The 12,396-nt window shown below is 36.9% G+C and overlaps 1 protein-coding gene across 1 annotated transcript in view; it reads right to left on the bottom strand.

Annotated features, from left to right (window-relative positions):
- Positions 1 to 12,396, bottom strand: part of WNK3 (WNK lysine deficient protein kinase 3) — a 110,732-nt gene that overhangs the window by 75,176 nt on the left and 23,160 nt on the right. Inside the window, 5 exon segments of the mRNA XM_024767190.1 lie at positions 538 to 757; positions 4,161 to 4,249; positions 7,695 to 7,852; positions 8,430 to 8,650; positions 9,427 to 9,599. Coding sequence (XP_024622958.1) covers positions 538 to 757; positions 4,161 to 4,249; positions 7,695 to 7,852; positions 8,430 to 8,650; positions 9,427 to 9,599 — 861 coding nt within the window.

The raw sequence follows: 12,396 nt of genomic DNA, 5'->3' as shown, positions 1-12,396 counted from the left end.
GTCTCCCTGGACTCACATGTGACCTCACCCTGATGACCTCCCTAGACTCGGCTCTCATAAACTCTTAGGGAAGCTGAAGCCAGACTATGACCGAGAGACTGTTCAGCTTATCCCCTCCTGGGCATCTTCACCTAACAGTAACTTCAGTAACCAGCTAGGTGTGTGTTTGCCACTCTGGTTTTCAAAACAAAATAATATATATTATTTAGGTAAACTATAATGAAAAGCAAAGGAATGAGTAACACAAAAGTCAGGGTAGATATTACCTGTGGTAATGAGGGAGAGGAACGCAAGTGGGGGAGGGGCACACAGGTAGCTTCTAAAGTTCCAGTAGTGTTCTATTTCTTAACAGAAGTAGAGTTTTACTATTCTTTATACTGTACATACAAATTTAATATACTCTGTTGTAGAGATATATTTCACAATAAAATTACAATTTAAATAAAGAAAATGAGAGGAAAGAAAGCAATCAGAAGGAGAAAGGAATCAACCCTGATACTATAAGGGGAGGGGAAGCCAGTGGTAGGATTCACTTACCATTTCATACGCTACTTCCTCAGGTGTATCTGTTTCTAAATTGAAACTGAATTCAATAGCTTCATTGTCTTTATGCTTGCCTTTCAATTTTTTAGGGTCTTCAACCCAGAGCCTTAAAGCCAGAGATGAATTTGAGCAATCATCTTCCTCCGCTAACTCCACTCTTAGCCCTGTATCTTCAGCAAAAAATGCGTGGTTTAGTAGGTCCCTGACAGACAACCTAATAAACAAAATACAAATCTGTTATCAAATCTTCCAATCATAAAGAAGGTATAGAGCACTTAATTAGTAAAAATTGTGTCAAAGTAACAACCTGATTTAAAATTTTCTATTAATTAAATCATTAATCTGCCTTTTTATAAAAACCAAATCTTATATCCAATTTATTATTACCAAGGATGCAAAGAAATCCCAACTAACATGCATTTGTAGTGATCTTAATTAAGGATTATTAACAGTAACATATCTAGATACTGAAGTTTAACATACCTAAAGGTATGCCTAGAGATAATTAGAGAAGTGCTGCAGTAAACGTCAGATGGACTGAGTATCTTCCCTAAGCCACTGGCTTAAGTTACTAAAACTCACACAACAGATTGTTGGCAAAGGAAACTAAAAACTCTTCAAGGTATATAAACTCTAAAGTAAATTAGGAATTCAAACACTTTTACAAATGTTATAAATAGAAGTCATTAACTCTATTAACAATAATCTAGTCAGTGTACTTCACTCTTTAGGGAACGCCATGGGTGAAGCTAATTCAGTTCAGCAAAGTCACACAGTTTTCTTAAAGTATTTAAGTCCAGTATCCTAGGCCAAAGTATACATATAATGGATACAACTCTAGTCTAATATTAGGGATTAACCATCTCTGAAGAGAAACAAGCACAGAGGTTCAAAAGATTCTTTTATAAGCTGGGAGAGTTAATTTCCTTTTCTTTGACCAACTTCTAAAATAGATAAATAATATCTATCTATATTACAGGCCAGTGAGAGCTATAACTGACGTATTCCATAGTTTGTATGTAGAAAGCCCCTCCTGCACTATTTAAAACAGACAAAGCATATTGACAGCACGGTATCCTGTAAGTTGAGGATTTTCAACCTTCTACATTTTTAGTGATCAAGAGACAAACACTTAACTAAGACAGTTTTATAAAAAACAAGCTTGCTCAGACTAATTAGTCTTAAGGCTAAGGTGAGATGTGTTTAAGAAGGTACAACCAAGTTAAGCACTCTGCTTCTAAATGAAAGTTTTGCCTAGATATTTTTACTAAGGAATAACCACTGCAATAGCAGCAGACAGTATCATTCATTAAATACTTATTACTCTGTTAGGTATTTTATATGCATTCATTAACTTTTTTTTTTTTTTTGTGGTACGCGGGCCTCTCACTGTTGTGGCCTCTCCCGTTGTGGAGCACAGGCTCCGGACGCACAGGCTCAGTGGCCATGGCTCACGGGCCCAGCCGCTCCACGGCATGTGGGATCTTCCCGGACCGGGGCACAAACCCGTGTCCCCTGCATCGGCAGGTGGACTCCCAACCACTGCACCACCAGGGAAGCCCAATTATCTTTTTAACTATCAAAATAATACCTATTTTGAGGAACAGCTAAAGTAAGTTTCTCAAGATCACACTGGCTAAGTGTGAGTCCAGATTTGAATCTTATTCTGCTGTGGAAGCCTGTGCTCTTTCCAAAACACTAATGTGCCATAAATCCTTTTGAATATTCCAGTGTTCTTTGGTAATAGATCATAATTAAAATGCTGTAAAAACAACAATCAGAAACCAAACTAAAATGGCTACTTCAACACAGTAGTTTTAGCATAGCTTTAAAATAAGCATGCCTAAATTACTACAACTCAAAAACAACAACAACAAAATAAACAACTCAATTTTTTAAAAAGGCAAAGGACTTGAATAGACATTTCTCCAAAGAAGATATACAAATGGCCAATAAGCACATGGAAAGATACTCAACGTTATTAGTCCTTAGGGAAATGCAAATCAAAACCACAATAAGATACCACTTTATACCCATTAGGATGTCTATTAACAAAAAATGGAAAATAAGTGTTAGGGAGGACACTGAGAAATTGGAACCATCACACATTGCTGGAAGGAATGCAAAATGATGCAGCCTCTATGGAAAAAATATAGTGGTTCTTCAAAAAATTAAATATATTATTACCGTATGATTCAGTAATTCTACTCCTAGGTATATACCAAAAAGAATTAAAAGCAGACTCAAGAAGATACTTGTTCACCAATGTTCATGCCGCATTATTCACAATAGCCAAGAGGCAGAAATAACCAAAGTGTCCATTAACAGATGAATGGATAAACAAAATGTGGTGTGTGTGTGTGTGTGTGTGTACACACACACACACACACACACACACACACACGCACACAAAGGAATAGTATTCAACCGTAAAAACAAAGGAATTCTGATACATGCTATAACATGGATCAACGTTTAAACACTATGCTATGTGAAATAAGCCAGATGCAAAAGGAAAAATATTTTATGATTCTACTTATATGAGGTACCTACATAGAAGTAGAGACAAAGTAGAATAGAGGTCGGCAGGGGTTGAGGGGAAAGGGAGTGGGGAGTTACTGTTTAATGGGCACAGAGTTTCTGTTTGGGATGATGAGAAAGTTCTGGAAATAGTGGTGATGGTTGTACAACAATGTGAATGTGCATAATGTCACTGAATTGTACATTTTAAAATGATTAAAATGGTGACTCTTAGGTTATTTATATTTTACCATAATTAAAATATAGAGATATATAGATATAGCCTGTTGGCACAAACACCAAGAATGTTGTGTAATAAAGCTATAATTAAACAGGTTTTATCTTAGTGACTTTTTATATTTTCAGATATGCAACACTAAACTTAGATAGATAACTAATAAAAATGAGAGACAGTCAGTGAAATGCTGGTGGAAATAATTTCTATAAAGGATCTATCACCTTATTAATCATAATCAATAAGGAGGTAAAAATCAAAATACTAACCGAGCAATTTGAGTCAGTAACTGTCCAAAGCTCAAATTAAAGGGAAAAGCTAAAACTAAAAGGAATTGTCCATAAGAAAAATAGAAATTGTGATACAAATAAATCTAGAATACTATTTCTTGAACAAAAATAGCCCTATCAGCATTACCATTATCATGACACAGGACATTCTGGACAAATAAAAAACATCTGGTGAATTGATGGTTAAATTTTTTCTTAAACTATCATAAAAAACCATTTAAGTACTTATGTGAAGGTGACAATGCAGGAAACTCTCTACTATCTACCAACTGTTAGAAGCAAGTTAACCTGGGAGGGGGGCCCACTGACTGTTAAACTGATGGCTGAAGGTGATCTTGTCACAACACACACAGACAAACACAACCCAAATTTCGGTTCAAGGAAAATTCAGCACATGGTATCAGTTTAAAATGGCAAACAAGATGCACTGATACACTTCACTCTAGTCAGTATGGTTTGGATTCCACTGAAAAGTCATACCCAGCATGATTCAAAGATCAGAAGAAGACCCAGCTCAAGATAAGAGAAAAATTCATCCATCAGTCATGTCATTTCACTACATATGCACCCACCTTTCAGATTTATTTTGACGAATACATCCCTCGATGATTTCTTTCACTTCAGGATCAGTGACTTTATTGAAACTGGCTGGTTTTATACCCTGGAAGAAGAAAACCGGTTTCTAGTCACAAATCAAGCAACTGAAAGCCGAAGCCAACATCATTACTAAAATAATGATTTTTTACCACTAAACCATATTCAAATTTTAAATGAGATATATACACACAGTATACGTTTAACAACTTTTTGACAAGGATTTTGTCATAGCTCTACAAATAACAGTGAAAAATTGTAAATGATCTAAATCTCTAATAACAGGTAATATTACATAAATTATGTGATATACATATATATGCATATGCTAATACATGGAAACTAAACATGTTCTCATAGTAATTAATAATGTGGAGAATTCTCATGCTGCAACATTAAGTAGGAAAAAAACAGGATCCCAAAATGTACATACAGTATAACCCCAATTAGTAAAATATAATAAACAAGTATTTTTTTGAAATCAGAAAAGTCAGTTATTAAAAAACACTTTTAGAAATTCCACATAAGGGCTTCTCTATTGCAAACATTTCAAATCAATATTTCAAAGTCTTCTAGAATGGCTAGACACAATGAGCAATCAGTAAATATATATATAAAATATATATATTGTTATATATATATAAACTTTTGAGAAATCTATATTATGTTTATCCTTAAACAATACCAAAATATTGAGAGAACCTCAAGCTAATTATCAGGTTCTAGGAATTCAATATCAAATTAATGAGGTCCAGATAATTCAAAACGTTCTTATAATAACTGTTAGCTGCCTAAATGTACTTATTTTACATTCTGTTACCCTTAATTTATGGGTTTTAGATTTAAAAAATAATACAAGAACATTGCCATCATTTAATAGAAAATTCAAAATTAAGCTATAAGCAGAAAGGTATAATAGAAAAATTATCATGGAATGAGGCAATCTAAGATCTAGTTCTGGGTCTTCACACTACCTCACAGAATACAGAATCAGAAAGCCAAGTACCATATCCTAGATAAATCTGGTGAGATTAGGAGTTAATTTGGGCCTCAAATTCAAGAAGCTTTAGTAGAGATGGAAATCTGAATTGTGATATGGCATTTTTGTGACCTGAATATAAAAGAATAAAATCACCATACAAAAAATGGAATTTTTTATTCTACTTATAGAAAAAGCCCTCTTTGACCTTTCCACTGATCTCTTACCCATTCCCCAGCCCTGGATAATTACTGCCTTTCTCTGCTCCTAGGTGAAAATAATTGGGGAGCTGCAACTTAAAAAATCAAGTACAGACTCTTCTATTTGTGGTCGTACAATATATGGGCCCAAACTAAAAGGGCATTCTAGTCCCATTTCTTTTTCTCAGCTGTTTATTATAGAAATTTTCAAACATACTCAACAGTAGAAGTCCCATGTAATCATCACCAGTTTCAACAACAAGCATCATTGCTTAACCTCGTTTCAGCTATCTACTCCCACACCACTTTTATCCTGGAATATTTTAAAGCAAGTACTAGGCACCATGTCATTTCACCCATAAAGTCTCCAGTTTCTATCTCTAACAGATATCATGTCATCATCCCACCTAAAATAATTATCAATAATTGCTTAATATCATCTAAAACCCAATCCATACTCAAATTTTCCAAATTGTCTAAATGAGGTGTTCTTACAAGTTGGTCTGTTCAAATCAGGAGCCAAACAAGGTCCATACATTACATGTATGGTGCAATGGAACCGGCTCATGCCAGCTCACAAGGGCCAACTATTACATTTTCAGGAATTGTGCAAGCTGATTATTAAAGACATCCATTTATAAAATTTAAATTATATAAACTTACGATTAAATAAATTATATTAAGAGCCAAGGTAATAAATAACTGAAAACACAATTCCTTGATTGTTTTACTACATTTTACTATTATTTATGCTCTTGCAGTTGTTTACATCTTTTGTATCCGTATGGTGGAAATACTATATGAGTGCCACTCTGCACCCTTTCTTAACCCTGCATTCAAGTGAGGTCACATTGGTGACCTGAAATCAGTCATGGTGGGAGCACTTACACCAAGGAAATTAGCAAATGCTAGAAATCAGTGCTTTTTCTTTTTCAGAGAATCAGTTGTTAAACATTTACCAGCTCATCACTACTTTAAGTCTCTTGTATTCTGTAACAATCCCTTCCCCTTTTTTCTTTCAGGAAATTGATTTGTTGGAGAAACTAGTTCATTTGTCATATAGAATTCTGGATTTCTTATTGTCTCCCTAAACAAACCTCTGAAGTCAGACTTGAGGTCAAAATCCACCATTACTAGTAGCTGTGTGAACTTGGGCAGGTCACAACCTCTGATTCTCAGTCTCATCATTTCTAAACTGAAGACAGTGCCATCTTGTAGGAATACAAAGATAAAAGCATGTGGCATATATTATGTATTTAAAAATGGTACCTATTAGTATGTTACCTGAAACACTCTAACAATCTCTTTTGTGGCCTACCTTGAGCCACCCAACTGGATATGAAAGGACCTATTTTCAACAATCTTAACACTTTGCTTCTACCTCCCTTACTATACTCCTATTCTCTTATTTTTATAGTTATTTGTGAGTTTATATTACTGCTCTACTAAAAATGTAAGCTCTTTGTAGGTAGCAAACACTTCTTACTCATCTTTGCATTCCTTGTAATTTCTAATGCAAAAAATTACTCATAGCAGGGAACCAAATACTGTATCCATTGAATGCCACTTCATAATCAGGCTTCTAGAACCAGAAGAAATCTTCAAAACCATTTAGTCAATCTTTATTATGTAGCTTTGGAAAATAAGATCCATCTAATAAATACCTAAAAATTCTTTACAAACAAATGGATATAGATGATATATCTGTACATTTTCCCCAAAGATACTAATACAGAGCATTTTATATGACCCCATTTGAGTATAGGTATATAGCATAAATCTAAATCTTGTTTCATTAAAATTATGTTAAATTTAGCACTGTTATACAGAACTAAACCAAAATTAGGTTTTTTGTTTGTTTGTTTTAATTTGGTTTTTCTGTTTTTATTTTTGGTTGTGCTGGGTCTTCGTTGCTGTGCGTGGGCTTTCTCTAGTTGCAGTGAGCGGGGGCTACTCTTCATTGCGGTGCGCGGGCTTCTCATTGCAGTGGCTTCTCTTGTTGCGGAGCATAGGCTCTAGGCACACGGGCTTCAGTAGTTGCGGCATGCAGGCTCTAGAGCGCAGGCTCAGTAGTTGTGGTGCACGAGCTTAGTTGCTCCGTGGCATGTGAGATCTTCCCGGGCCAGGGATTGAACCCGTGTCCCCTGCATTGGCAGGCAGATTCTTAACCACTGAGCCACCAGGGAAGCCCCCAAATTAGGTTTTTTAAAATTAATTTTTATTGGAATACAGTTGCTTTACACCAAAATTATGTTTGACTAAGTCAACTTCTAAGTTTACTTTACCATGAAATGTGGCAATTTGTGAAGTAAAAAGAATAAAGTTATACCTACACTAGTTACTTTACGGTATATTTGAGCTGCATTCTGGCACTCAGAATAAGGGTACTCCGAAGTAGCCATTTCTAGCATACACATTCCAAAAGCATAGACGTCCACAGATTCATCGTAGTGTTAAAAGCGCATATATATATATATATATATATATATACCTATAATATACATATATATACACATATAATTCCTTAACTTAATTTCTTTAACTTTCCATATTGATGAAGTACAATTTGCAATGTTCAAAATTAGGTAATGATTACCAAAATCTGTTTTTATTTCTATCCTTGTTTTTAGTTATTTAAATTTTTCTGAAGTAGTAAATCCTACTTCTTAAGTCCTCAGAAGCTTTCAATAATATTAAATACATCACAAAAGAAATACACTGGGATGTCTCTAAAATCAGTCAATATATAATAGATATTTCAAAGCAAATTCACATTCTAGACCAGGGGCCAGCAAATTTCTCTGTAAAGGGCCAAAAATAAATATTTCAGGCTTTGTAGTCCACATGGGCTCTACCACAACTAATTAACTCTGACACTGTAGTGAAAAAGCAACCATAGACGAGTAAATAAGTGGGTGTGGCTGTGTTCCAACAAAACTTTATTTACAAAAATAGGCAGTGAAGCCAAATTTGGCCCATAGGCTGTGGTTTGCTGATCCCCGTTCTAGACATATACAATTTAAAAGATCTGTCTTTACGCAACCAACAAACTATAAAATGTTAATCACCAATGACACTTTTAGCAAATGATGTGCGCATTAAGGTGGCTAGTCCTAGATCACCAATCTTCACAGATCCAGTGGGTCCCGTGATGAAAATATTGTCACACTTCAGATCCCGGTGAATAATAGGAGGAGTCCTAGTGTGCAAGAACTGCAACCCCTTTAAAATTTGCCTGCACCAGCTCCTTAAGACCTTTGGTTTCATGACTTTAAATCGTTTTAAGTACCTACACAAAGAAACAAAAACCACATGTAAACAAACATACCTAGCTTACTGTATGAGCACATTAGGGTAAATTACGTAAGCTAGCTGACACTATATATATTATGATTGCCATCACTGAGTTATCTTCTATTGTCTGTTATGACAAAAAAATTATTAAATCTAAAGCCTCATTCTTAGAGAAGACATCCTACTAAGTTTAGCATTTTTAATTCAAAACAAGAATCATTCCAATCAGAGTGACCTTTTGTGGAATGGCATCAAAATTTTAAAAACAAAGTCCTCTCTACTTCCTAATAACTGCTTAAATAGAGTCATCCGAGGGTTTAACTATGTAAAATTTTAGTGCAAAGATGCTAGGAAACAGAAAAAGTACATCGCACATTTAACAATCACAAATAAGTGGTTATACCATCAAATGAAATACTGTATTCAGAAGCAAAACAATAGACTATAATTACATGGTACTGCTCACTAGATATGTGAATCTGGCCACGTCCCCAGCCTTTCATCATCTTCTACAAAATGGCATTATATTATCTCTATAATGATTTCTAATTCTAAAATTCTATGATATCCCACAAATATTAATTTCTCAACATTGTATTTTCTAACAAACTTCATTAACATCCAAATTTTTTAACCTGCCCTGAAACATAGTCACTAGATTCAGATTCTACAAATTCTTTAATCAAGTAGTGTTACTTTACAAACAACTTTTGCGAATCCTGAAAATTATTTCCAAATAAAACTCCATTGGCACTTTCAGGGTCAACTTACGTCTTTAAGGTTCCTGATGTCATAAGTTCAGTCACTAATACAATACATTTCTTTCCTTTTAGTATAGACTCCCAGGAATCATAGAATCGAACTATATTGGGATGCTGGAGACCCTTTAACATCTCTGCTTCTTCCTTGAACCTTTGCTGCTCAGCTTTGGTTAATTTCCGGTCCTAAAATGGAAGATCAAGTTCCAAATTAAAGTCTAGAAATTCTCTTGCACATTTCTAACAACACTCAAATGAGTGCTTTATTTATTTATTTATTTATTTTTATTTATTTTTTTGCAGTACCCGGGCCCCTCACTGTTGTGGCCTCTCCCGCTGCGGAGCACAGGCTCCGGATGCGCAGGCCCAGCGGCCATGGCTCACGGGCCCAGCCGCTCCACGGCATGTGGGATCTTCCTGAACCGAGGCACAAACCCGTGTCCCCTACATCGGCAGGCAGACTCTCAACCACTGAGCCACCAGGGAAGCCCTGAGTGCTTTATTTTATTGTATGTATGTATCTATTTTCACCTGTCAATTCTTTTCTCAGTACCTATATAATCATTGATATTCTTTGTTAGGTAGTTACTTTGACTCCTCTCATACAGCAAAATGCAGCAGTTGTTACATTTCATAACTATGTTACAAACCTACCTGCATAATAAATCAATGCCTTGAAAAACAATATCTTTGATGTTAACTAAACTTTTGTGATAATCATTTCACTATATATATGTCTCAAATCATTATGTTGCATACCTTAAACTTCTACATTGTTATATGTCAATTACATCTCAATAAAACTGGAAAAATAAATAATAAATAGTAAGTAAAATTTCCTTTGCTGGAAAAGAAAAAACAGTATCTCAAAGTGAGAAAAAGTAAAAAATCAAAACAATAAGAAAGTTTCCCGAGGTGGAGGGGAAGATGGCAGAAGAGTAAGATGCGGAGATCACCTTCCTCCCCACAGATACACCAGAAATACATCTACACGTGGAACAACTCCTACAGAACACCTACTGAACGCTGGCAGAAGACCTCAGACCTCCCAAAAGGCAAGAAGCTCCCCACGTACCTGGGTAGGGCAAAAGAAAAAACAAAGACAAAAGAATAGGGATGGGAACTGCACCAGTGGGAGGGAGCTGAAGGAGGAAAGGTTTCCACACACAAGGAAGCCCCTTCACGGGCGGAGACTGCAGGTGGTGGTGGTGGGGAGGTGCGGAGACGCAGAGGAGAGCGCAGCAACAGGGGTGCGGAGAGCAAAGCGGAGAGATTCCCGCACAGAGGATCGGTGCCGACCGGCACTCACCTGCCAAGAGGCTTGTCTGCTCACCCGCCGGGGCGGGCGGGGCTGAGAGCTGAGGCTCGGCTTTGGTCAGAGCACAGCGAGAGGACTGGGGCAGGCAGCATGAACACAGCCTGAAGGGGGCTAGTGCACCACAGCTAGCCGGGAGGGAGTCCGGGAAAAGGTCTGGAGCTGCCGAAGAGGCAAGAGACTTTTTCTTCCTTCTTTGTTTCCTGGTGCGCGAGGAGAGCGGATTAAAAGCGCTGCTTAAAGGAGCTCCAGAGACGGGAGCGAGCCGCGGCTAAAGGCGCGGCCCCAGAGATGGGCAGGAGACGCTAAGTCTGCTGCTGCCGCCGCCAAGAAGCCTGTGTTCGAGCACAGGTCACTATCCACACCTCCCTTTGTGAGATTTTGTCTGTATAGCTTTGCTTCCACCATTTGTCCTAGGGTTCCATCCGTCTGTTTTTTGTTTTCGTTTTTTCTTTAATTTTTTTCTTTCTTAATAATTAATTTTAATAACTCTATATTATTTTACTTTATCTTCTTTCTTTCTTTACTTCCTTCCCTCCTTTAGACAACGAATCATCCCAAATTGAGGAGGTGAACTTTGAGAGCAAGATTTATGATTTTTTCCCCATTTCCTCTTTTTGTGAGTGTGTACATGTATGCTTCTGTATGAGATTTTGTCTGTATAGATTTGCTTCCACCATTTGTCCTAAGGTTCCATCTGTCCGTTTTTTTTTTAATTTTTTTCTTAATAATTATTTTTCAATTTAATAACTTTATTATATTTTACTCTATTTTATTTTAATTTATTTCCTTCATTCTTTCTTTTTTCCTTCCTTCCCTCCTTTCTTCCTTCCTTCCTTCCTCCCACTGTACGTCCCTCCCTCTGTCCCTCCCTCCTTCCTTTCTTTCTTTCCTCCTTTCCTTCTTTCCTTCTTTTCTTCTATCTTCCTTCCTACCTTTCTTTCTTTCTTTCTTTCTTTCTTCCTACTTCTACTAATTCTTTCTCTCTACTTTTTCTCCCTTTTATTCTGAGCCGTGTGGATGAAAGACTCTTGGTGCTGCAGCCAGGAGTTAGTGCTGTGCCTCTGAGGTGGGAGAGCCAACTTCGGGACACTGGTCAACAAGAGACCACACAGCTCCACATAATATCAAAAGGCGAAAATCTCCCAGAGATCTCCTGCTCAACACCAGAACCCAGCTTCACTCAACGACCAGCAAGCTACAGTGCTGGAGACCCTATGCCAAACAAATAGCAAAAGAGAAACACAACCCCATCCATTTAGCAGAGAGGCTGCCTAAAATCATAATAAGTCCACAGACACCCCAAAACACACCACCAGACGTGGACCTGCCCACCAGAGAGACAAGATCCAGCCTCACCCACCAGAACACAGGCACTACTCCCCTCCACCAGGAAGCCTACACAACCCACTGAACCAACTTTAGCCACTGGGGACAGGCACCAAATGACTAGATATCAATTACAGGAAAAGATCTGTGAAAAATACAAACACATGGAGGCTAAACAATACACTACTTAATAACGAAGTGATCACTAAAGAAATCGAAGAGGAAATAAAAAAATACCTAGAAAAAATGACATGGAGACACGACGACTCAAAACCTATGGGATGCAGCAAAAGCAGTTCTAAGAGGGAAGCTTATAGCAATACAAGCCCACCTTAAGAA

Source organism: Neophocaena asiaeorientalis, unplaced genomic scaffold (genome assembly GCF_003031525.2).
Source record: "Neophocaena asiaeorientalis asiaeorientalis breed wild unplaced genomic scaffold, Neophocaena_asiaeorientalis_V1.1 scaffold313, whole genome shotgun sequence".
Lineage (NCBI taxonomy): Eukaryota > Metazoa > Chordata > Mammalia > Artiodactyla > Phocoenidae > Neophocaena > Neophocaena asiaeorientalis.
The sequence above is the reverse complement of the archived record's forward strand: the minus strand, read 5'-3'. Positions and strand labels throughout refer to the sequence as shown.